At 36.2% G+C, this 27,776-nt stretch overlaps 1 protein-coding gene across 1 annotated transcript in view; it reads left to right on the top strand.

Moving 5' to 3' along the window:
* Positions 1-27,314, top strand: part of LOC121374739 (erbin-like) — a 90,438-nt gene extending 63,124 nt beyond the window's left edge. Inside the window, exons 5-21 of the mRNA XM_041501848.1 lie at positions 1,181-1,270; positions 2,120-2,240; positions 2,810-2,884; positions 4,050-4,194; positions 5,071-5,143; positions 6,411-6,540; positions 7,042-7,227; positions 8,060-8,153; positions 13,593-13,708; positions 16,272-16,412; positions 17,392-17,499; positions 18,568-18,682; positions 20,178-21,019; positions 22,257-23,148; positions 24,964-25,133; positions 26,164-26,256; positions 27,252-27,314. Coding sequence (XP_041357782.1) covers positions 1,181-1,270; positions 2,120-2,240; positions 2,810-2,884; positions 4,050-4,194; positions 5,071-5,143; positions 6,411-6,540; positions 7,042-7,227; positions 8,060-8,153; positions 13,593-13,708; positions 16,272-16,412; positions 17,392-17,499; positions 18,568-18,682; positions 20,178-21,019; positions 22,257-23,148; positions 24,964-25,133; positions 26,164-26,256; positions 27,252-27,314 — 3,454 coding nt within the window. The remainder of the gene's footprint in view (positions 1-1,180; positions 1,271-2,119; positions 2,241-2,809; positions 2,885-4,049; positions 4,195-5,070; positions 5,144-6,410; positions 6,541-7,041; positions 7,228-8,059; positions 8,154-13,592; positions 13,709-16,271; positions 16,413-17,391; positions 17,500-18,567; positions 18,683-20,177; positions 21,020-22,256; positions 23,149-24,963; positions 25,134-26,163; positions 26,257-27,251) is intronic.
* The last annotated feature ends 462 nt before the right edge of the window (positions 27,315-27,776 follow it).

Raw genomic sequence — 27,776 nt, 5'->3', positions numbered from 1 at the left:
TGTGCCAGTGTCAACCTAATGAGAAAGTATGTCATTGTGTGACACACTTATTAACTGTTTGTCCAATCTGTGCCAGTGTCAACCCAATGAGACAGTTAGTCATTGAGCAATACAGGTATTAATTATGTGCTCAATGTGTGCCAGTGTCAACCCACTGGGAAAGTAAGTCATTAACACAATTACCAACTGTGTTCAATATGTGCTAGTGTCAACTCACTGGGGAAGTAAGTAACACAAGTATTAACTGTTTGATCAGTATGTGCCAGTATCAACCCGATGAGACAGTTAGTCATTGAGCAATACAGCTTTTAACTCTGTACTCAATGTGTGCCAATGTTGGCCAACTGGGAAAGTAAGTCATTGAGTAATACAATTATTTACTCTTTGTTCATGAAGGAGACCTTTTTATAACACATTAATTTATTTTTGTATTTTCTTATGTGAAACACCATTCTTTGATGTCTGCTTAGTAATCACTTAGGTCACATGAAAATGCATCACTCTTCATTTTAATGATCATAATATAAGTAGGGAGCTATTGCTGTTTGATGGCGACATACTTCTATGGTGATTGAATATAGTTGACAATAACCACTGATAGGATAAACACTCAAGGTTATTATGTTTGTAGTTTACATTAGTAGAGGATGTTGTATCATCAAGAGAATGTTCAGCTTTTAGAAAACAAAATACAAACTGACTGACTACTATTAAAATTAAAATTGATGATGTAGACTACATCAAAACTATTATCTTTAAGGGTAGTTTTCCCTGAACGCAGCTGTTGGAATGGTGCAGGTGCTGTGTGGGTGTGGTACACAGGGAACATTTTGTTCAATATCACGTCGTGATTCGTCTTTCAGAGATCGTTACACAATTGTGAAACTTTAAACAGTAATTGTTCATCAATTTTTAATCGACTTGAAATATTGCTAATCAAGATTTTGAAAACAAAATGTTTCGTGGGTACAGGTGTAGAACACGGAAATTAAATGCATTAAAAAAAATTAATTCAGAATTTGTGATTATCAAGTACTAGTGTTTTCATATGTTGCGCATGGTTTTTGGTAACTACATGTATACATGAATCCCACCAATTCCATGTTAAAAATTACACACATGGAAACTGCCCTTAAGATAACTTGATTATAAATGTGGGGTTTTTTTCTTCATTTTCTAGGTTGCCAGAGGGTTTCACCCAGCTGCAGAATTTATCTCAACTTTTTCTTAATGACACATTTATAGATTACCTGCCAGGCAGTTTCGGAAGGTAATATACATACATCTAGTTTGATTTTATTTTATAACATTCATATGAAAAGCATTCTAACTTTTCTTGGTTTTCTTAAAGAAAGCATTAGTTTGAGTTTATGGTGGGCAGGACATTTAATTCTGTGTAATTTGTTTTTTAATTAATAGTAAGTCTTTGATTTCTAACGCTTTGTTATACTGTATATACAGTTAAATTCATTACTGTACTCAGATATCTTTTAAAATGTTGTTATGCTGATGTGTAGTTAAATTTATTACCTTACTAGATATGTTTTAATATTTTGTTATTCTGTATGTACAGTTAAATTGATCACCATACCCAGATAATTTTACTATTAGTTACTTCATTCAAATACAGCAATCACCTGAGGTTTGATGGATCACAGGATTGACCACCTCTATGGACTCTAGGGGTATTTTCCCGTCCCAACCAGTGCCTCATGACTGGTAAATCAAAGGTTATGATATGTATCCGGGTCTGTGGGAAAATGCATATAAAAGATCCCTTGCTGATTATTGTTAGAAGTAGCCTATGTTTGGCAGTAGGCTTCCTGTCTCTTTTTTTCAACAAAATGTTGATATAACCTTGTGTTAGTTTAATAGGTGCCGAGGTGTTGTTAAAGAAATATTCCTTCCTTTCCTTTCATTCAAATGAAACATGCTTTGGTCTTCAATTGTACGGACCCCAATATGTATATATATATACACACACACAGTGAAACCTGTCTAAACCTGACCCTGAACAAACCAGAACCCTGTCAAAACCGGCCAAGGTCCCAAATGTTTTTAATTCTAAAACGTGACCCTTTAAACACTGGATATTGAAACTTCATTTATTTGTTTGTAGATTGGTTCATCTGAAGATCTTGGAGATTCGTGAGAATCATTTGAAAACTTTGCCTCGGTCGTTCGGTCGTCTCACCGCTCTTGAGCGACTTGACATTGGCAACAATGAATTCACCGAGCTGGTGAGTGGTTTCTTTTGCCTTGTTATTATAGTATACTGATACATAAAGTAATTAATTTTAGAGATACATCTATGACACTGTTTATCCAAGTAAGATTTTTTTTGGTTTAATCTGATGTAGCTTTCTGTATATTTGGTTGAAGTAGCATTTAGCTTGTGTTATACTTATTATAGGAACCAATGGGTGTTTTCCAACCTCTTCATGACTGGTATGTTGATGCCATAGAAGGAAAGTTTCATGTTTTGGGTTTTTAATCACAATTAAAGTGTTATTATTTGATTTAAGAGTTTGAGTATGTCAGTATTATTGCCTGTCTGTCTGTCTGACAGTCAATAGGAATGAGGTGTATGCTTGCTTTGAATTAGGTTGTTTCCATGTTTCCGCAAACCCAAGATTATGGGTTGGATGGTTCCAATTATGAATCATAAAATATGTATATTACATCATTTTATGATTCCACTAGAATAAAAAAAAAAAATCCTTAAATTCAATGCCTGGTACATACCTGTAGTCTATGCATGATACATTATTACATATATTTTGTATGATAGATCCCTTTTATTTTTCAGCCTGATGTTATTGGATCCCTTACCAGCCTTTTGGAGCTGTGGTGTGATAAGAATCAGATGACCAAATTTACATCAGTAAGTAGATCACAAATATATATCTTAAAGATAAAGGCCATTATTGAAAATCTGTCAATTTAGCATTTCATTCAGGAGTTTTTATTACTCTAGAGAAGGAACAGGATTTAGGTCAAAGACTATTTGTCTGGTGTACCGGTATGTGAAGTTGCAGGATTAATTTGGGTTTTTTGTTGCAGTTCTCAAGAATTTGTGATTGTCTGTTTTTGATTAATCTTCAGGTCTAGCTCTGGGTGAAAAGAAAATTTTGTGAAATTATCTGTTAAATTACAAAAATCCAGTTATTTTCTAAAAAAAATATCAATTATTAATTTAATTTATTTCACAAAATTATAAAATAAATTCACCAATTGTTTTAAAAATCGCAATTGGAAAATTTGGTGAGTGCTAGAGGTTCCATTAGACCAAATCAATTCCTATTGCCGATAATGTTAACGTTTACTAATAAAACTGATATAAGCAGCGTTTCAACACACCCAGGAAGTACAGCAATAGAAAGTGTGGCACCTCACATCTAATCTAGCTGCAAGAAAATGGGGGGTCACGTATCATTTAAGAGATTTAATTTATGTTTTTAATAGCAACCGTCATTTTTGCTGAAAATTGCAGTTCCAATTTTGGGGGTACCCCGCATTAGTTTCAACCTCTGGTATATACTGCATAACAACTGTATAACAAATAAAAGTGTATTTATTTATTGTCAATGGATAATAGTATTTGCACAAATAATCAATGTCACATATTACTACCAATCACACCCACAGCTGCTTTTACTCCGTAAATATTTGACGGTGCACGTCGAACTTTGACACGGTACTCTCTTCTTTGGTACTATGCAACCTAGAGCTAGCCCTGATCATAGTGTCCACTTTAGTGGATCTATTCAAATGATTGGGTTTTTCTTGTTTTAACCAGTGCACCACAACTGGTCAAAAGCCATGGTATGTGCTTTCCTGTTTGTGGGAAAGTGCATATAAAAGATCCCTTTCTGCATTAGAAAAAATATAGTGGGTTTCCTCTAATGACTACGTGTCAGAATTACCAAAAAGCTGATGATTAATTAATCGATATGCTCTAGTGGTGTCGTTAAACAAACAAACTTTAACTTTGATCTTAGTGTAAAAATTACCGCTGAATTTATAAATAATTCTGTTTTGTGTTTCAGAACTTTGGGAACTTGAAACAGCTCATGTTTCTTGATGCTTCCAACAACAATCTGGAAAGCTTGCCAGAAGAAATAGATGGCTGCAATTCTCTGGCCGATATACATCTGACCACAAACAACCTTAAAATACTGCCAGACTCAATAGGTTACACACCAGATTTTACTTTGTCTTTTGTTTATAGATACATTTTTTTTAAATAAAATAATTCATCATTCTTTGAAAATATGTAAAGTTTGAATTAAAATGTGTGCAAAATTAATCTAAATTCCACTTCTGAAAGTTTTTTTTTTTTATGTGCAAAATAATTTTGAGATGTTTGCTAATTTTGTTCTATAAACCTAAAAAAACTCAGTTAATTATTTCAGTGATATTTGTTACCAATTTTAACTTGTCGGCATTTTAAAATAATTTAATTTTTCCAGTGTATGTATGTTTGACTAATATTTTGTTTGAATTATAACATACTTGTCTTAATACAAATGTGGAGTGGGACGTAGCCCAGTGGTAAAGTATTCGCTTGATGTGCGATTGGTCTAGGATCAATCCCCATTGGTGGGCCCATTGGGCTATTTCTCGCTCCAGCCAGTGCACCACGGCTGGCATATCAAAGGCTGTGGTATGTTTTATCCTATGCATATAAAAGATCCATTGCTGCTATCAAAAAGAGTAGTCCATGAAGTGGCGACAGCAGGTTTCCTCTCTCAATATCTGTGTGGTCCTTGACAATATATCTGTCATCATATAACCGTAAATAAAATGTTTTGAGTGTGTCATTAAATAAAACATTTCCTTCCTTCCTTCCTTCCTTCCTTCCTTAATACAAATGAGAATCTCAACAATTATGTCCTGCTAGATCTTACAATTTGTACGTCCTCACTCTCCTCATATTTTTGAAACACTAAGACCACTCGCTCCTGGCAAAAATTAAAAACGACTTTTGTCACCCCTGTCTGGGATTATAGCATCTAGCCCTTGTGTATTTCAATATCAAGAAAAGTATTTTGTGCTTTTTCTGTTCAGGAAATTTGAACAACTTGACGACACTGAAAGTGGATGACAACCAGCTGAGAGCTCTGCCAACCACACTTGGAGGGTAGGAACAGTTTCATTATAAACAGATCAATCTTTAGTGTTATATAATGTTCAGGTTGTCTATCTTAATTCTATTTTTAATGTGTTATTACTACTGGTACTTAATGTTGTCCATAAGAAACAGGTTTTTTTGTATGTTATTATGTCAGTACATGTACTGGTAACTTTAATTTGTCTATCATCTATATTTTTTTACTATGTTATTAGAACATCAGGTTGTCTATGAAAAACATTTGTCATGTGTTAGTACTATTTGCATTTGTCTATCACAAACATATTTGATATTTTTATTTCATACATAACTGACCTCTGACATTACTCCTCACCCCTCTATTTCAGTAGTTTGGCCTGAAAAGCCCTATAACCAATCAAATGACTAAAATTTGCTATTGAGTCCTGGTCACTCTATTCATAAAAAAAAAGAAATCGATCTAAGTTGTCTGGTGTCGTGGAGATACTGGTAAGGCTGGTAGGTACAGGGTTCACAGCCCGGTACTGGCTCCCACCCAGAACAAGGTTTAACAACTCAATAGGTAAGTGTAAGACCACTACGTCCTCTTCTCTCTCACTAACCACTAACCCACTGTCCTGGACAGACAGCCCAGATAGCTGACGTATGTATGCCCAGGACAGCATGCTTAACCTTAATTGGATATAAGCACGAAAATAAGTTGAAATGAATAAGTTGTCTATTACAAACATATTTCGTAAATGTTGTTATCTATCACAAATATATACTGTTGGAAAGAAATAATGGAACACATAACTATTAAAAAAATATTGCCTATAACCAAAACCCTCATCCACAGTACTGGGTATGATCAGGACATTAACCATGATGCTACTGACATTCAGTGCCACATTACATCACTTATTTTATTCAGGGTGGGACGTAGCCCAGTGGTACACCGTTCGCTCGATGCGTGGTCGGTGTGGGATCGTTCCTTGTCGGTGGGCTCATTGGGCTATTTCTCGTTCCAGCCAGTGCACCACAACTGGTATATCAAAGGCTGTGGTATGTACTACCCTGTCTGTGGGATGGTGCATATAAAAGATCCCTTGTTGCTAATCGGAAAGAGTAGCCCATGAAGTTGTGACAGTGGGTTTCCTCTCTCAATATCTGTGTGGTCCCTACACCATATGTCTTGACGCCATATAACCGTAAATAAAATGTGTTGAGTGCATTGTTAAATAAAACATTTCCATCCTTCCTTCTTTCTTTTATTTGATTCCATCAGAGTATTTTGTATGTGTTATTACTACTTCAGGTTGTCTGCGATGTCGGAGCTCAATGTTAGTGCTAATGATCTTCAGTCACTTCCTGCCAGCATTGGGCTCCTGAGAAACCTGCGCACGTTCTACGCTGATGAAAATCTTCTCGAGTTCTTACCTGCTGAGGTGATTCTTATTAAATCTTCCTTATTTTTTATTTTATAATAAAAGTGCATTACTGGTATGACAATATTTTTTTGAAAGTTATACTAGAATTCTGTTTGTTGTAAGCCAGTATTTCTTTTTCCATATGCTCAGATAGAAAGCTTTTGTCACCAACATATATGTTTTTGTCATCATCATAATTTTAAGTTTGTAGCCTTTGTGTAGAATTAATTACAAAAATATTCCTAAAATAGATTGGGTTTTTTGGGCTTTTTATTCACAGATCATCGGTTTATAGATATATCTCAAAACACTCCCACGGAAGACTGGAAGAGATTATGAATATTCAGGAAAAAATCAAGACCAACATTTTTTTTTTTTTTTTACAAACCTCCACACTATGTTGTACAAAAATTTACACATATTATTTTTTCAAATAGTTTTATTTATGTGATTTCCCCTCCCCTCCCAACACCCTTATTTGCATATATTATAATGTTTTTTCTCTTTTGCCTGTTTTAGCTGGGAAGCTGTTCTGGTATCACAGTGATGTCGTTGAGAAGTAACAAGCTGACTTACATCCCCGACGAGATTGGCCGCATCCCCCGCCTGCGAGTTCTCAACCTCAGTGACAACCAGCTCCTCCATCTCCCATTCTCATTCATCAAACTCAAAGAGCTGCAGGCACTGTGGCTCACAGAAAACCAGGTTTGTAGGAGTTCTCAACCTCAGTGACAACCAGCTCATTAAGCTCAAAGAGCTGCAGGCTCTATGGCTCACAGAAAATCGGGTGTTTATGAGTTCTCAACCTTAGTGACAACCAGCTCCTCCATCTGCCATTCTCGTTCATCAAACTCAAAGAGCTGCAGGCACTGTGGCTCACAGAAAACCAGGTGTGTTTGCAGTCAGTGTTAAGAGTTCTGAGGGGCATTTGGTCAAAGAGGGGTGGAATTTAGCTCATCGGTTGACTGCTAGCATGAGGTGCTTGCATAGCAGGATCGAATCACCTCGGTGGATCCATTCAATTGATTGGGGTCTTTCTCATTTAAACCAGTGCACCACAGTGCACATAAAATATTCCTGGCTGCTAATGGAAAAATGTAGCAGGTTTTCTCTGATGACAACGAGTCAGAATTACAAAATGTTTGACATCCAATAGCTGATGATTAATTAATCATTGTGCTCTAGTGGTGTCGTTAAACAAAACAAAAAAACTTTAACTAATAAGTGTAGACTAAGACTCTAATAGAGGCTTTAATGTGTATGAGATGTCATTACAGATTTAAATCTAGACTATTGAAGTCTTAGACTTTAACATTTTAGCAATACCATACAAATTGCAATCCCTGCAATTGCTCACAACAGTCGGCAATACCATTGTTTTTAATTCTCCATGGCACTTTTCTTTGCTGTGGACTATATTCAGTTTTGTTTCTACAGTATGTTTTTTGCCATAGACATTTTCTTACTTGCAGGAATTGTACTTTTTCCCCCTGTCTTATTATGTGAAGACCATAATGCTATCTTGTTTTTATTCCAGACCCGACCTCTGATTACACTTCAGTCAGATATTGATCCAGATAATGGTAGAAAGATTCTTACCTGTTACCTGTTGCCACAGGGCCCTCTACAAGGTGTGTCCATTGTTTTAACATATTTAACATAGAGGTTGTTATATTATTGTGAAAATGTTAGAAAGATTCTTACCTGTTACCTGTTGCCACAGGGTCCTTTATAAGGTGTGTCCACTGTTTTAACATATTTAACCTAGAGGTTGTTACATTATTGTGAAAATGTTAGAAAGATTCTTTCCTGTTACCTGCTGCCACAGGGTCCTCTACACGGTGTGGCCATTGTTTTAACATATTTAATCTAGAGGTTGTTACATTATTGTGAAAATGGTAGAAAGATTCTTACCTGTTACCTGTTGCCACAGGGTCTTTACAAGGTGTGTCCACTGTTTTAACATATTTAACCTAGAGGTTGTTACATTATTGTGAAAATGTTAGAAAGATTCTTTCCTGTTACCTGCTGCCACAGGGTCCTCTACAAGGTGTGGTCATTGTTTTAACATATTTAACCTAGAGGTTGTTGCATTATTGTGAAAATGGTAGAAAGATTCTTACCTGTTACCTGTTGCCACAGGGCCCTCTACAAGGTGTGTCCATTGTTTTAACATATTTAACATAGAGGTTGTTACATTATTGTGAAAATGGTAGAAAGATTCTTACCTGTTACCTGTTGCCACAGGGCCCTCTACAAGGTGTGGCCACTGTTTTAACATATTTAACATAGAGGTTGTTACATTATTGTGAAAATGGTAGAAAGATTCTTACCTGTTACCTGTTGCCACAGGGTCCTCTACAGGGTGTGGCCACTGTTTTAACATATTTAACATAGAGGTTGTTACATTATTGTGAAAATGGTAGAAAGATTCTTACCTGTTACCTGTTGCCACAGGGCTCTCTACAGGGTGTGGCCACTGTTTTAACATATTTAACCTAGAGGTTGTTACATTATTGTGAAAATGTTAGAAAGATTCTTTCCTGTTACCTGCTGCCACAGGGTCCTTTACAAGGTGTGTCCACTGTTTTAACATATTTAACCTAGAGGTTGTTACATTATTGTGAAAATGTTAGAAAGATTCTTTCCTGTTACCTGCTGCCACAGGGTCCTCTACACGGTGTGGCCATTGTTTTAACATATTTAATCTAGAGGTTGTTACATTATTGTGAAAATGGTAGAAAGATTCTTACCTGTTACCTGTTGCCACAGGGTCTTTACAAGGTGTGTCCACTGTTTTAACATATTTAACTTAGAGGTTGTTACATTATTGTGAAAATGTTAGAAAGATTCTTTCCTGTTACCTGCTGCCACAGGGTCCTCTACAAGGTGTGGTCATTGTTTTAACATATTTAACCTAGAGGTTGTTGCATTATTGTGAAAATGGTAGAAAGATTCTTACCTGTTACCTGTTGCCACAGGGCCCTCTACAAGGTGTGGCCACTGTTTTAACATATTTAACATAGAGGTTGTTACATTATTGTGAAAATGGTAGAAAGATTCTTACCTGTTACCTGTTGCCACAGGGTCCTCTACACGGTGTGGCCATTGTTTTAACATATTTAACATAGAGGTTGTTACATTATTGTGAGAATGGTAGAAAGATTCTTTCCTGTTACCTGTTGCCACAGGGTCCTTTACAAGGTGTGTCCACTGTTTTAACATATTTAACCTAGAGGTTGTTACATTATTGTGAAAATGTTAGAAAGATTCTTTCCTGTTACCTGCTGCCACAGGGTCCTCTACACGGTGTGGCCATTGTTTTAACATATTTAATCTAGAGGTTGTTACATTATTGTGAAAATGTTAGAAAGATTCTTTCCTGTTACCTGCTGCCACAGGGCCCTCTACAAGGTGTGTCCACTGTTTTAACATATTTAACATAGAGGTTGTTACATTATTGTGAAAATGGTAGAAAGATTCTTACCTGTTACCTGTTGCCACAGGGTCCTTTATAAGGTGTGGCCACTGTTTTAACATATTTAACATAGAGGTTGTTACATTATTGTGAAAATGGTAGAAAGATTCTTACCTGTTACCTGTTGCCACAGGGTCCTCTACAGGGTGTGGCCACTGTTTTAACATATTTAACCTAGAGGTTGTTACATTATTGTGAAAATGGTAGAAAGATTCTTTCCTGTTACCTGCTGCCACAGGGTCCTTTACAAGGTGTGTCCACTGTTTTAACATATTTAACCTAGAGGTTGTTACATTATTGTGAAAATGTTAGAAAGATTCTTTCCTGTTACCTGCTGCCACAGGGTCCTCTACACGGTGTGGCCATTGTTTTAACATATTTAATCTAGAGGTTGTTACATTATTGTGAAAATGGTAGAAAGATTCTTACCTGTTACCTGTTGCCACAGGGTCTTTACAAGGTGTGTCCACTGTTTTAACATATTTAACTTAGAGGTTGTTACATTATTGTGAAAATGTTAGAAAGATTCTTTCCTGTTACCTGCTGCCACAGGGTCCTCTACAAGGTGTGGTCATTGTTTTAACATATTTAACCTAGAGGTTGTTGCATTATTGTGAAAATGGTAGAAAGATTCTTACCTGTTACCTGTTGCCACAGGGCCCTCTACAAGGTGTGGCCACTGTTTTAACATATTTAACATAGAGGTTGTTACATTATTGTGAAAATGGTAGAAAGATTCTTACCTGTTACCTGTTGCCACAGGGTCCTCTACACGGTGTGGCCATTGTTTTAACATATTTAACATAGAGGTTGTTACATTATTGTGAGAATGGTAGAAAGATTCTTTCCTGTTACCTGTTGCCACAGGGTCCTTTACAAGGTGTGTCCACTGTTTTAACATATTTAACCTAGAGGTTGTTACATTATTGTGAAAATGTTAGAAAGATTCTTTCCTGTTACCTGCTGCCACAGGGTCCTCTACACGGTGTGGCCATTGTTTTAACATATTTAATCTAGAGGTTGTTACATTATTGTGAAAATGTTAGAAAGATTCTTTCCTGTTACCTGCTGCCACAGGGCCCTCTACAAGGTGTGTCCACTGTTTTAACATATTTAACATAGAGGTTGTTACATTATTGTGAAAATGGTAGAAAGATTCTTACCTGTTACCTGTTGCCACAGGGTCCTTTATAAGGTGTGGCCACTGTTTTAACATATTTAACATAGAGGTTGTTACATTATTGTGAAAATGGTAGAAAGATTCTTACCTGTTACCTGTTGCCACAGGGTCCTCTACAGGGTGTGGCCACTGTTTTAACATATTTAACATAGAGGTTGTTACATTATTGTGAAAATGGTAGAAAGATTCTTTCCTGTTACCTGTTGCCACAGGGTCCTTTACAAGGTGTGTCCACTGTTTTAACATATTTAACCTAGAGGTTGTTACATTATTGTGAAAATGTTAGAAAGATTCTTTCCTGTTACCTGCTGCCACAGGGTCCTCTACACGGTGTGGCCATTGTTTTAACATATTTAATCTAGAGGTTGTTACATTATTGTGAAAATGGTAGAAAGATTCTTACCTGTTACCTGTTGCCACAGGGCCCTCTACAAGGTGTGTCCATTGTTTTAACATATTTAACATAGAGGTTGTTACATTATTGTGAAAATGGTAGAAAGATTCTTACCTGTTACCTGTTGCCACAGGGCCCTCTACAAGGTGTGGCCACTGTTTTAACATATTTAACATAGAGGTTGTTACATTATTGTGAAAATGGTAGAAAGATTCTTACCTGTTACCTGTTGCCACAGGGCCCTCTACAAGGTGTGTCCATTGTTTTAACATATTTAACATAGAGGTTGTTACATTATTGTGAAAATGGTAGAAAGATTCTTACCTGTTACCTGTTGCCACAGGGCCCTCTACAAGGTGTGGCCACTGTTTTAACATATTTAACATAGAGGTTGTTACATTATTGTGAAAATGGTAGAAAGATTCTTACCTGTTACCTGTTGCCACAGGGCCCTCTACAAGGTGTGGCCATTGTTTTAACATATTTAACATAGAGGTTGTTACATTATTGTGAAAATGGTAGAAAGATTCTTACCTGTTACCTGTTGCCACAGGGCCCTCTACAAGGTGTGTCCATTGTTTTAACATATTTAACATAGAGATTGTTACATTATTGTACTTGCTATGACACAGGGCGGGATTTAGCTCAGACCACCTCGGATCCATTCAATTGGACAAAGGCCGTGGTATGTGCTTTCTTGTCTGGGGGGAAAGTGCATATTAAAGATCCCTTGCTGCATCCAGTAGCCGATGATTAATTAATCAATGTGCTCCAGTGGTGTCGTTAAACAAAACAAACAAATGCTATGACACATTGAGTCTTATCAGTTTCAGCAAACCTTAAGACTGTCTTTTATAGCATGATATCACTGGAATCTTTATTGAGGATGTTACATGACAACTCTGTGTATTTAAAACTACATGAATATAAATAATAGTAATTCCACACCAAACGTCTAAGAATTAAATATCGGGTATACAATTTATGGATTATAAAAAAACACAGGTAACTCATATCTTTTGTGCATAATATGTCCTGACTATTTAAATGATGGCCTGAATTTAATGTGTGAATGAGAAATGGGTTACACAAAATTAAACTTGCATGAGCGACACGCAAATGAAATGACCATTCCCGAAGTTTTTATTGGCCATCTTATTTTTGTTAACTTGCATAGCATGTTGCTTTAAGTGTCCAGGGGGCAGGATCTAGCTCAATTGGTAGAGTGCTCGCCTGAGGAGCTTGCATCGTAGGATCAAACCACCTCAGTGGGCCCATTCTCTGATTGGGTTTTTCCCATTCCAATCAGTGTCCCGTGACTGATATATGAAGGGCTATGTTATGTGCTCTGCTATGTTACGGCAAAAGGCAGTAGGTTATGAATTAACGATTTTAAGAAAATAACTTTTTGCACTTTAATATGTCAGCAAGATACTTCTCTGGTATCTGGTTATATTATTTTGATGCGTATTTTAAAGTATCACATTTTATACATAAACTAATTCTATATGCGAATTTTACTTACTGCCTTTTGCCTTAGCAGAGCAGTGCTGTCCTGTCTATGAATAGCAGCATATCAAAGATCATATGTTGCTAATGGAAAAAAACCGATTCCAGTCAGGCTGCTGGTATTCCCTTCCACTTGCCAGTATGGTTGGTCCCTTGTTCCCACCCACCCCAAACTTTTCCTGTCCTGGACAGAGGAACCAGCCAAGGCCAGCACTTGTGACAGGCCTGAGCTACAACAGCTTGTTCTGAATGTGCATGTAAAACCCTATGACCTGGCATGACATGACATAATGGGAAAATGTAGTGGCTTAACTTTAAGACTACATTATAAAATTACCAAATGCTTGACATCAGGTAGCCGATGATAAATAAATCATTGTGCTCTAGTGGTGTTGTTAAAACAAAACAAATGGTTTTTTTAAGGTATACAAGCACTGTAGCAACTTGCATTATGAAAATCTTGTTATTTAGAAAGGGGGAAATCCTGTAACTTTTCTATTTATTTCTAGATAATGGAGGAGGAGAAGGAGGGGACACCGACAGTTTCCACGCCTCTATGTGGGACGAGGAGCGGGCGCGCAGACAACAGATACATTTCCAGTTCGGGGACGATGTCGATACAGACGTATGTTGCTTGTTTTCATACCCTCAAATCCAAACTGAAAAAGTTACCCACTCTTTCCAGTCAAAAATAAGTTCTATTTTTACACACATTTAAAGGGGTTTATTCTATTTAAAGTTTGAAGAAGAGATTTGGTTTTGGTTTTAACTTTTTATTTAAAATAATTATTAATTCTCATATAATTTAATTGAATTCAGTTCAATTTAATTGAATTAGATTCAGTTAATTTATTTTAATTTAATTGTAATTGGTGAGATTTTCTTTTTAAATATATATAAATTCTAAATATTTTTATTTGGGTTTGCTTTTTGGAGTTTGAATTTTTTAAATTTCTTACCACATACAGCACACTATTACACATCTAGTATAGAATAATTAGAACAGAATTTCCCCATATATAAGGCTCCTGGTGTTTTTATTCTGCCTTAGTTAAATTCTGATTTGCATACTAAATCTGTACTTAACCAATTGTTTATTGCATGACAGTTTTTCTTATAACAACATTTACTTAATAACCCACATGTAGTTACCAGTGCATCAAATTCATTAACTCATTCATTTCAAATTATTTTTGTGCTTATATCCAATTACGGTTCAAGCACACTGTCATGGGCACATACCACAGCTATTTGGGCCGTCTGTCCAGGACAGTGGGTTAGTTGTTAGTGGTTAGTGAGAGAGAAGTCAGTGTAGTGGTCTTACACCTACCCACTGAGTTGTTGAAACTCGCTCTGGGTGGGAGCCAGTACCAGGCTGCGAACCCAGAACCATGACACCATCGAGGCTGGTAGTGCATCAAAAACCGTTGGGGCAGGATGTAGCTCAGTGGTAGAGCACTTGCCTGAGGTTTGATTGATCATAGGAGTTTTTCTCCCTCATCCCAATCAGTGTGTCTCTCAACTGTATACTGGTATATTAGAGGAATTTGAACTTGGTACCTGTCACACTTAAAGCCCATGATTTAGCCTGTACACACACTACAGTAGCGGGTTTGTTTGTCAGTCTGTAAATACAAACACACTTGTTACACAAATGTTAACTGCATGTTGCACTTGTTTATTTGTTTTTAAACACTAATTGAAACAGAATATCTAAAAATGTCTTCATTACATTTGGTACAAAACATTCTTTGTTCCATTTGACCGTACAAACTAACTCTTTGACTCCTATGATAAATGTTGCACTTGACCCTAACATGATAAGCTAATGTCATGATTTCTATAAAGACACATTAGCTATACTTAGACTTCACATTTAATCCCTGACTTCCTATAAAACACTAAACACATGGTGACTAAATAAAAACCAGTCAACATCATGGCTGACCTATAATATAGCTACCCCAGGTTTAAGAAAACCAACTCTTAGACAACTTCTTGAAAATAACCAATGTTAGACAGTGACACCTAATAGTCATAGTATAAAAGGTACAGAACTTTTGTAAAAACATTCCTTTCCTTTCCTTTTTGTAAACTAGAGAAGTACTGAATGATGGGACATCTTGAGTTGGAGGTCTAGATCAAATATATCTTAACAACTATTATTATCCCAGCAGGCACTCTTGACGGGGAAAATAAAAATCATAATTTCATGCATTGGTTTAATGTACACTACTATTGGACGATTTGACGCCAACAAATCAATCACCTTGTCTGTACTAAATATGATGTCATCACGATTTGGCAAAACACGCACAATGACGTCACATAGTTTAAAGCGTTTGCGTTTACGTCTTTCTGGTTTCAGTGTTAAACTTGTAATAAAATGGTAGTTTAATGCAATTCATTATAGATTTTTTTTACAGAATATATAGAAAATTATCTGTGAACCGTAAATAAAATACAAAGTTAAAGCAATACTCAGAACAGTAAAGTAGTTTACGTTGTTTCTATATACATGGACGTGTAAGCCAATGTAGGCTATATCGAAAATAAAGGCTTAAAAAAACAAAAACATATATATATATAGCTGGGGTAATAAATAGAATAACAAACTGTACCAGTTATTATCAAATTTATGTCCCTCGTGAAATAATTTTCACTTGTCACTCACTAAAGCTCGTGACAAGTAAAAATTATTTCATGAGGGACATAAATTTGATAATAACTGGTAACTCATTTATTATCCTCTATATAGAACATGACAGTCGTTAGATTGGGCTAGATCTAGCTTAGTCAGTAAAGGACTCGCCTACGGTGCTTGAATCATAGAATAGACCCTCTGAGTGGACTCATTCTCTGATAGGGTTTTTCCCAGTCCCAACCAGTGTCCAGCTGGTATATTAAAGGACGTTGTATGTGCTGCCTTGTCTGTGGGAAAGTACATATAGAAAATCCCTTGCTACCAGTGGAAAAATGTAGCAGGTTTCCTCTAAGACTACATATCACAATTACCACATTTTTAATATCCAGTAGCCGATGATTAATAAATCAATATGCTTACAGGTACTGTAAAACAAAACAAAATCTCGTGTTTTTTTATACCTATCTTATTCCTAAAATCGACACCAGAAATTATTTTATCTATTTGACCATATCTGTTTTCTTCACATTGTGTACCACAACAGGGACAGTTGGTGAGGTGTCCCACACCTTATCCTAAAGAGATGCGGCAGAAAGCCAGACATGTGCGCAATTTGGCACTCAGGCAAACCGACGAACACTTACCATGCGATCAGGGAGAAGAGAATTTTGGTTATGAGTCTGAGGTAATGGAAGATGAAAGAAAGAAAAAAAGAGCACATTTATGTTGTCTTTTTTTGTTATCAAACGTGAAGCCAGGTACAAGTGGAGCAGATCCTTAGTTTACTTGACATTCTGTTTTAGAAAATAGTAGCTTGATGTATTTTGTAGTTGAAATTGTAGATGGCTTTTAAGGAATTAGCTGAAATGTGGACAAGTCTGGTTTTGTTGTCACTGGATGTGTAGTGTATGTTATTATCTGTTACAAATTTAGTGAGTATTTTAATTAAAGTATTTTAGTTCTGCCTGGTATTGCATGCTGTCCGTTGTTTTTCTGACATTGGTTTCAACTTCCTTAACATTTAATACACTTTAGAAGCTACTAATGGTTTGTATTTGAAATAACGTTGCAGTATATGTTTGTTTGTTTGTTTTTGCACCAGAATAACATTGCTTTGTGTGTAAGTTATTTTGCATGGGTGGGTTTTTTCTTCTTTTTTGTGGTTATTTTTGGTTTTTGTTTATTAATACAGAGAAACGTGTCTAAACGGATCATGCCAGGGACTTAATATTTATCTGATTTAATCAGGATCCGGTTTTTAGACAGTCACATTTTAATAGTTTAGAAAATTAAGTATCATGAAATTTGGCCAGTTTTAACAGGATTCCTCTTTGTTCAGGGTCCAGTTTAGACAGGTTTTACTGTATTAGTATTTTGGTTGATGCTGTTTTTAAATCATTCACAGTAACATATATTATTCAAATTGTAAGGCAATTACATAATGTTAATTAGATGCCACTGTTTATTGTAATTGATCAAACAAATTTCTGTGATATAATAGCAACAGGAATGGATTTTTTTAGTTTTTATGAAGTGAAAAAACATTGTCAGGTTACATTAACTTTAAAAAAATTTAAGACATTTTTCTTATTAGTTTTGAAATTGTTACAGTAATACAAAATAAGGTATGGTAGTGTATTTAAAGTGATATATCTGTCTGCCAGGGTTATCGTCATGGTGACAGCTCACCCGATGTGAGAATGAGAGAAGCCCATATTATGAAATCATCACCATCTCTGCAGGAAACCCACAAGCTGTTTCGGTTTGATAAGGTAGTTCTCTCCCTTGTTCATCCTCTTTGGTCAAATCTGTTAAATAGTTCCTCGTATGATATGCATGTACTACTTGATTATGCACAGTGGGACAGAAGATGTATGTAACTTGTAGAAAGAATATAAATGAATGGATTTACCTGTCATATTTTTATTTGCGTCAGTTGTGCACAATTTTATGTTTGACCACAACTTTTTGTTAACTATGTAAACCTTTATTTCGTTTTACATTTATTTCCATAATTTACAGCTGTTTCATTCTTAATAGCCAGTATGTTTTGTCAGTGCTAGGGCATCATTAAGCATTCATTTATTCATTGATTCTTTTATTCAAATGGATGGATTAGACATTTAGACAAATTGAAAGATTTTATATTGTCTCAGTATCTTTTCTTATGCTAACTTGTGCTTTTATTTGAATCGGAATATGTTAATATTACCAAGTTTCAAATAACTGGGTTAAACTAGCTTGTGTGTGGTTTAAACAGTGTGTATTTGATGTTGTTTGAAGGGTTGGTACTAACATACAGGAATATTTTAAATCCATCTCATGGACAAACATTCTTTGAGCAAAGTATCTGTACATAATTTAGCGCTCGCTCGCTCGATGCACGGTCAGTGTGGGATAGATTCCCGTCTCGTTCTAGCTAGTACACCACAACTAGTATATCAAAGGCTGTGGTATGTACTACCCTGTCCTGGGATGGTGCATATAAAAGATCCCATGCTGCTAATTGAAAAGAATAGCCCATGAAGTGACGACAGTGAGTTTCCTCTCTCAATATCTGTGTGGGCCTTAACCATGTCTGACTCCATATAACCGTAAATAAAATGTGTTGAGTGCGTCGTTAAATAAAATATTTCTTTCTTTCTGTACACAATTTAATGACATCCATTAGAATAATTTTAATAATGTTTTTACCTTAATACACATGTATAAAGAAAGATTGGATAAAATATTTAATGGGTTTGATATTTGGTGATCATGCTGGCCAGAGTAATGGACGTACAGAGATATTTGACTGGTAGAGATTCTGTGTGTGTTGCAGTTACAATGTTTTGTTTCAGGAGAAGCTGATAAAAGACAAAGCTCGTATGCAGCAGCATCGGCGTTCCCAGGAATTCGATGATGAGACAGCCAAACTCCTGTCTCCAAGATCAAAGAAGGACAATCATCGACAAGGTATATCGTATATCATGCATCACGAATTTGGTGGAATCATTACAAATTTAAAGCTTAGATTACGCTATTACGATTGTCTTATTCAAAATTCTGATTTTTAGAAAAAAATCGTAATTTCGCATATTTGGTGTCGGATCGTATTTTGGAAGGCAAACGCTTCTGAGCCATCACTAATAACATTCATATTTTGGGAGGTGGGATTCCTATTTTTGAAGGCCTGGATTCCTATGACACTCCAACTAGGCATCTTTGTATCATAGATTGATTCTGACATTTTTGTATTTAAGTTAGCAACCACTGAAAATGTCCATGGCAAAAAAAACATGCATTGAAAAACAAAATTGAATATAGTCCACAGCAAAACAAGTGCAGCGGAGAATTAAACACACTTCAGCAATCTCCACAGCATTATCCATTGTAGAGTTAGGCCCATTGGGCTATTTCTTATTCCAGCCATGGTATATCAAAGGCCATGGTATGTGCTATCCTGTCTGTGGGATGGTGCATATAAAAGATCCCTTGCTTCTAATGGAAAAACGTAGCGGTTTCCTTTCTAAGACTCAATATTACCAAATGTTTGACATCCAATAGCAGCCGATGACTAATAAATCAGTGTGCTCTAGTGGTGTTGTTAAACAAACTTTGTGTTGAGTTGGTGCCAACATAATGTAGCATTTATTTTACAATATCTGATAATGTCTGATAAAGAATGAGGTCCAATGCTGTCAAAGTTATGTATGTGATTCTGCTAAAGAACTTTCTTATTAACTTTTGTAATAGAAATATTTAACTATGTTATACCTATAGCATTAAAAATCAGCACAAACTATGATGGAATTCTTAATTATGGATTATTGACAACAAATCTGTCTTGCCAGATAAACATACCAACCAACCTAAATTATTAACTTTATTAAAATTGTCTAAACTGTGCACTTCATAAGATTATAAAAGAGTTATACGTGGAAATACTGGATGAAAATATATTTCATTACCAGTACAATACATAAATATTCTGTAGCTGTTACATTAATAAACAGTGCACCCTACTGTAAAAATTACTGTTGTTCTGAATAAGTTATAAGTTAGTTATTATTAATAATATTAACATAGGTGTATGGGTTCTCATTTTTGTAGGGGGACAGGCTGATTTTTGCCAGAATTAAACGAAAATGCCCAAATCTGGATAATAACATTACTACCAAACAGCTATATAAGGTTGCAGATGAATTACTATGCATTTTTACATGAATTACAACTAATTTTGTGGGTAGAATGATGGAAATACATTGTAAAAAGGTCTGAATATCTGTATAATTTATGTTTTATTCCAGCACTAGGGGGGCAACTGCCCCCTCACCCCCTGTCTTGTATGCTTATTATTATATAATGACATATTTATCTCCTTGTGAACTATCAATATGTTGTTAGCATTAAAAAAATATTCATAAATACTAATTACTAAGTTTCAATGTTTTCTGTGTTCTTTTATCAGCATCTCAAAAGGATGAAGATGATGGTGGTTTTTCAATCCGGGAGAGTAACCGAGCAAGTCACGGATCCACTCCGAACATCTCTAATCAATCGACCTCACAGTCTGATCAGACTGAGGTGTGCAGGGCTTCCAAGATTACCTACATCACCGATTCCGACTATGCACACTTGCCTCATTACGGTCAACACTCCCGCGGGAGGCATTTGCGCAGACTGAGGGACTACGATTCTGATACCGGCTACCGCAGTGATCCAGAGGTGGTGAAATTTCATCAGAGATTTCTCAACGATCAGAGAAACCATGTGAACACCCTCTCCCATCCTTCCAACTCTGGCCACACTAGAATTAGAGAAGGTGGATATTCCAGTGATCTGGAGACGTACTCTGGGAAAACCCGGGCAGCAGCTTATCGCATTCCCTCCCTTGCGCAACAAATAGCGTCCAACAGTTTGCCATACGATCTTCATAATGAGATACAAAAGACAGTCTCGGACAGTGCGGCAGTGCCACATTCAAGAAGAATCCTCATGAACAATGGTGATCTGTGTAACCAGGGTGACGATAAAAACAGTGCTAAGACAACCACAACAACAACGCCGCTGCTGATGCCGTTAGACAGCCCCTCACCTAGTCTCTTCCACAGGGGTAGGTTCATCGACCAGAGCACCCCCGTGACCCTGGAACCGCCCCAGAGCTTCCCACCGTCCCAGAGCTTCCTTCCTCAGGACAGGCAGTCTGTTTCGTCTGCGACGGACGACCTGGATTACCAGCGTGAATTCCGCCATGATCTGTACACCGTGCTGGAGGAGAGGATGCACAAACAGGCAGAAGCCAAACAGATGGTAAGAAATGTGTGATTTGACTGGAAATTTATTACCACCCAATTTGCAGATGTGTTGAACCTTAGGTTTTATTACATACCTATTCAAGCTTACTATAGTGATAAAGACATTTTGAAACCGTGTGATTAATTTATTTTGTATCGCACATATGTGCGATATGGACCAGAACTTTTAAATGGGGAATTCTCTTTTTATTTTTACTGCAGTTAGCACCTTTTATTTACTAACGTCATGTATGATTTACAAATTATGTCACCTGATATTTGAAACATTACACAAGGCTGCCACAGAGTATGATTCTTAACGTTAAGTAAATCCATGAAAGGAGTTTTGATCATAGATTTAACAAAGTGTTGCTATGACATTAAATTAAAAACTGTTTTTGTAAAACATTTATGAAGGTATGTTGTAAATACAGAACTTCACCTCTGTTGATTTCACTTCCTATTTATTTCACTCATTTATTTTGCGAAAGAATATACCACTCGACTGCTATGCGGTCTCATGGTATATATTCTTGTGCAAAATTAACTCGTGCAATAAATAGGAAGCAAAAATAACTTATGTGAAGTTCTGTATATTTATCTAATCTGTTTGTCTCTCCGTCTATATTTCCATCTCAATTAATGCTTCATGACTGGTATATCAAAGGTCGTGGTATGTGCTGTCCTGTGGAAAAATGCAGATAAGAGCTCCTTTGCTGGTAACAGATACATGTTGCAGGTTTCCTCTAAGACTTTGTGTCAAAATTACCAAATGTTTTATATTTAATAGCTGATTATTAATAAATCAGTGTGTTTTAGTGGTGTTATTAAATAAAACAAACTTTAACTCTTGTGTGTTTGTCTTTTTCTGTCTTATCTATTTCAGTCTTTGTGTGTGGATATGTCTGTTTGCCTGATTGTTTGTCTGTCTGTCCATTTGTCTTATCTGCCAATTTTTATCTTTAATATATCTGTGTACATGTTATGTCTGTTATTTTGTTACTATACATTTCAGCCCAAGTTATGTAACATATTGATGTCTTAAAATTGCTTTTCAGTTTAGTATCACTCACTCAAAGGTCAAGGCCACTGTTAATAGAATTTTTTTACTCTCTCACATCAGGAAAGAGATCATCAAATGACTTCTCAACAAACAAAACTTCCACGTTTTGTCTCACTCACTCTCTCACTTACTCACTCATTCTAATGTCAAGGTCACTGTTAATAAAATTGTTTTTACTTTCTCACTTCAGGAAAGAGAACGTCAAGCAAGTTCCCAACAAACGAAGCTTCCACCTTACATCCCCGCTCCTCCGTACAGACACACGCCCGAACGGACACCTTCATGTTCCTCGGGTGACCACTCCCACGCAAACTCCCCACGCAACGTCAATACCTCTCCACGGACCTTTTCCGATTCGCCACGCGAGAAATTAGTGAACGGCGATCCAGCTAACAGCAGTGGTTCCAAATCAGTGCGAGACTATGAGACATGGACTCTTAATAGATCTCAGTCTCAGTCTCAACAGAGTCCTTGTCCAGGGTGGAGACAGGCACAGAACTACAGTGCTGATCCTAGCATGTTCAGGAGTCCACAGAAACATCATGGTGCTTCATGTCCTGGAAACCCGTCCAGTCAGGGTAGTAGGTATGAGAGGGACAGGTCAAACTCAAGGACTAAGGAAGATGAGTCTGACTCATCTGTGTATGTGTCTATCAAGTCCGGTGCATGTGGTGATGCTAATAACTCCAGTTACAGTTCCGATCAAGAGAGAAGAAGCCAGACTTTTTCTCGGACTAACTGTTCAAACTATGATCCCAACAGGACGTATGATTCGCTAAGGGAACACGGCATGCATGAAGAACAATCAAATCTGAGGACTTTCGGGACTCCACAGTCAAAGAGTTCAGACAGTCGTCTGCGTGAAAGACCTCGGTCGACGGGTTACGAATCTCAGGCGGGCGGGTATGACCCTCACTCGCACGTTGACCCCGGTGAGTCGGCGTACCCAGTTATGACGCGGTATGAGGATGTGGAGATGTTCAAGAGTGACCCCCCCTCCCAGGTGTCCAGCTCCACTGACAGCGGGTACGGTCACAGTCACCACCTGTACGAGAAACTCGGAAACTACTCGCACAGAACAGGTGAGCATTAGTCTTATTCAACTCACTTGTCTCATAGCCCAGTGGTAAAGCGCTCACCTGATGCGCTGTCAGTCTAGGATCAATCCCCATTGGTGGGCCTATTGGGCTATTTCTCGTTCCAGCCAGTGTACCACAACTGGTATATCAAAGGCTGTGGTATGTGCTATCTTGTCTGTGGCATGGTACATATAAAAAATCCCTTGCTACTAATGGAAAAATGTAGTAGGTCTCTATAACTGTCAAAATGACCATATTTTTGACATCGAATAGCCGATGATTAATAAATCAATGTGCTCTAGTGGTGTCATTAAACTTTAATTTTTTATTCAACTTACTCAACGATTGTCTATTTTTGTTCCATTAAGATAGCTATAGTCTATTTATCTTGGTCAAACAGAACATTTGTTAAAAATTAGGGCACAAGACATTTAAAATTTGAATTTCTCTATCTGCTTCTTTGAGAATTAATGCTAAATTGATCTTTTTTAATTCATTTCTTGTGAATTGCAGTTTAATTCTGCGTCAGGTTTAAATTTTCAATTTTTTTATTTCACAATGGATAAATCATTTCTATTTAATACCATGATGCACATGGCTTGTTTTGCTTATATACATTGAAAACAGACCTCAAATTTGACAAATGAAAGGGCAAAGCCATTTGGACTCGACCAATGGAGATTTTTTGCCATTTTCTTCCAGCCATAGAACTTTGCATTATGGTGTGATCTAATGGGAAGACATTTTACAAATCAGAGGCTTTATTAAAACTAAATTGGATAGTTTTATATATGGAAACACTGAATGTCAATACACAGCTTAGAAAATAACGATTTCCCGGGAGAAACGTTTTTCCAGCGGGAGACTTGATCAAATACCGGTAGTCTCCAGCGGAATCCAGGAGGATTGATAGGTCTGTTTTTTGGGGACATTACAGCCAGAAGACAGGGCAACAAGGCAGACTTCAACAAGTGTCTTAATATAACACAACTGACAGCAACCATTCAGAGTAAATAAGTGAACAGTTTCATGTTTTCATAATAAAACAACTTTCAGGAGTCACGTTCGAGTATGATGACCAGTAAGGCATGGCCAATTTGGCTGTGAAACAGTTTCATTTTCAGGGTATTGGAGCATATGATTAGGGCATTTCGGCAATTTGCTGCCTAGAGAACTGTTAAATTTGAACCCTGTTGAATTATAATACAAGGACTGGCCTTGGTAGTGTCGTTGTTATGTCATCAGAAATAAGGCTGGTAGGTACTGGGTTGCAGCTCACTAACCACTAACAACTAACTCACTGTCCTAAACACATGCCTCAGCTATCTGGGCTGTCTGTCCAGGGACAATGCTTGAAACTTAATTGGATATACATGTAAGCATGAAAGTTGAAATGAAATGAAATGAAATATAATACACATGTATATAAAGAAGGATTTATTATATAACATTTAATGAAATATCTTAAAATATCGGTGAAATAAAAATGTTATCAGTCACTCAGTGACGATAACACATTTTAGAGTGAAAATTTCACTCTAAAATGTGTTATCATCACTGCAGAAAATGTTATCTTCACTGTAAGAAAGCCGGACCTATTTTGCTGCTGGCATTTTAAAAATAAAGTTAATTTGCCAAAAGTTATATAATAAATAGAAAATTTCATGTTTTTTGTCAAATATGATTTATATCTCATCTCTCAAGCACAACTCGTGAGATATGATTGCAAACTTCACTCCATGATATATAAATCATATTTGACAAAAAAACATGAAATATTCTTTATATATTAAACCTGATTGAATATTGTATCTGTAGATCAGCACAGCAGTTCCCGACAGTCATCGTCACCATCCACTCATCCCTACTCCATGTCCCGCTGTAACAGTTCGTCTTCACGCGAAATCCAGGTGTCTGGCTCTTCAAGGGAGGGAACGCCCATCAAAGAAGAAAGTGAAACGTCATACTGTCAAGAATCAAGAGATTTGGTAAACTTTATAAACATTGTTCAGAAAATATTTACTGTTTGTTGATGTATGCCTATTGTTTACAAATTATACATATCCAAATAATCAGATGTAACTGTCCAAATTTTTTTTTTTAGGATTTTGTTTTCTTGAAAAAAACATTTATTGCTGATCTTATAATGTCAATTTCATAGTTTAGAGCTATGTCTAAAATAAATGCAATAATATATTGGATACTTAATAGCTGTAGTTTGCTGGCGTATCATTATACAAATATTCCTTTCCTTTCCTACTTAAATAGAAGTGAGATATTGATAGGCCTTGTTCAGATTAAACATTACACAGTTAAACAAGGATATTTTTAAGGTGAGGAAGGTGACGAGATTGATCAAGCTTGTTTGATAGCAGCCAACAAGTTTTGGTGAAGAAAACAGGGATTGATGGGATGTTTTTCATGACAGTGATCTAGTTTTGTTGATGTTACAATATGAATTTATCGTATAACTTACCCATGATATCTATGTCATAAACCCATGTGGTAATTCAGTGTATTAACCCGGTTAATAATGGTATGCAAATTTCAAGGTATATGCACATTTCAAGGTATATGTAAATTTTCAAGGTCTCTAGGTAATAATGTGTTGCTGTGGATGGGTCATTTGTTTAAAAGCCATCAAGACTTGTATACCTGAGCATAACGTTTTCATAAGATTTAGTTAAAGTGTGTGACGTCAAAGTAATTTTTGCTAATCATGATGACATCATATTATTGATGGAGGCGACTTTAGTACTGTCATTTACTAAATATCAAATAAAAATGTTATTTTAGAAGTGTTATAGGATAAATAGAATTCGCTACTCATGTTTTTAATACGTAAAATGTCGACCTCATCTAGTTAATAGTACTGTTTTTATCTCGGCAGAGCCTCGACAAATACCAATTAACATAAACTCAGTTGATATTTTCCATATTAAAAAACACTTGTGACGAATCCTCTCTCTTTGTATATATATTATATAATAATGGTTACAACATCTTTATTATTTTTAGATTCGAATCTGCATTAAAAAGAATCCAGGTCTTGGTTTTAGTATTGGTGGTGGTTGTGGTTCCTATGGCAATCCATACCGTAAAGGTGATGTGGTAAGTTGTAAGACTGCATACTGATTTAAGGCTTATATTCAGTGCATAATATAATATCTTATTTTACAACAAAAAAATTTAATTAAAATTTCCATCAAATAAACTTATTGGAATTCTAAAGGAAGTTCAAGTAGAAATACATTTTTATCTTGACTTTGCTGTTTTCATTTTTTAAATTGATTTATTTGGGAATAATATTTTTAGCAGCTTGTACATGTACAGTCAAACCTCGTTATCTCGACCTCTGTAAAGTTGAGTACCTAACATCTCGAGGTTCAGTGCCGGTCTCGTCAATTTTCCTAAGCAGTGTTACAAAATTAAACACTGTTATCTCGAGCATGCTAATCTCGATTACAAAGCTTATCTCGAGCATATTTTGGTGTCCCTAGGTGCACTATCCTGGGGGTTTTCTCGACATTTATAAAAAATTACATGTAAAATTACTCCTTTTTTACTTATGTTTCAAGTATTAATTTTATGTCATTTCATTCTTCCTTCTTCCCTAAAATCCGCCACTTAATTATAAATGAATCGATACACATAACAGAAAATGTTCCACATTTAAAAACCAGTGCAAAATTTAGCATTATTAAACAGTAAAATATGCCAGTAGATGAACCACTTGTTGAAGATCCCGGCCTTTCTGAGGGACTGTTGAATCTAGCATTAAAAGGGAAAAAAAAAAAAAAGAACATACATTTTTGTTTGGGATAATTTTCATCAGGAAACTGTTATGTTTATCTCAAGCTACCAATATCTCGAGCATGTTGATCCGGTCCCATCAACATCGAGATAACGACGTTTGACTATATATTCCAAAGTAAAAATCAAGGGATATAAGGTCTCCAAGTTGTCTTTCTATTTTGGTTTTGTGATTAGCTGATTATATAATTGGACAACTTAAAAACAAACTGTAGAAGACTGGTCTTTTGGTGTTTAAATTCGTCACAATTTAATATCTTTGGGAAGGTAACTGTGTGACTGTTTTACTGCAGGGTATCTTTGTGACGAAGATCCAACCCAATGTCCTGCATTTCATGCAGATCATAACTTTGTGACGACAGACAGACAGACAGACAACCCAATGGTCCTTGTGCATCACAAATCCTGTAACATTCCATGCTGGTCAAAGTTAAATAAAATCATAACATTAACTGAGTTACAGACAGACAGACAGACAGACAGACACTCAGACAGAGTTTGTTCAGTAATGTGGGCCTTGTGGCTAATGGTACATTTACATCCTGCAACATTACACGCTGGTCAAATGTTAAATAGAAAATAATGAATCCATTAACTGCTTGATTATTTTAGAATTATTCGAATTTAGCCTAATTTCAGCAGTAAATAGCCACTTGATAATATTTTTTAAATAAAAACAAATGATGGTTCACTGCTTATAGGATCATAGTCAGCCTGGACCCAAGGGGTGGGTTGTTTGTATGAGAAATTTAGACATTATTCCCAGGTTTTTATAATGTAATAATTAAATTGACGTTTTAATGTCCATGGTAAACCTA

The sequence above is a fragment of the Gigantopelta aegis genome, chromosome 6, assembly GCF_016097555.1.
Source record: "Gigantopelta aegis isolate Gae_Host chromosome 6, Gae_host_genome, whole genome shotgun sequence".
Classification (NCBI taxonomy): Eukaryota; Metazoa; Mollusca; class Gastropoda; order Neomphalida; family Peltospiridae; genus Gigantopelta; species Gigantopelta aegis.
This window is presented reverse-complemented; position numbering and strand designations above follow the sequence as displayed.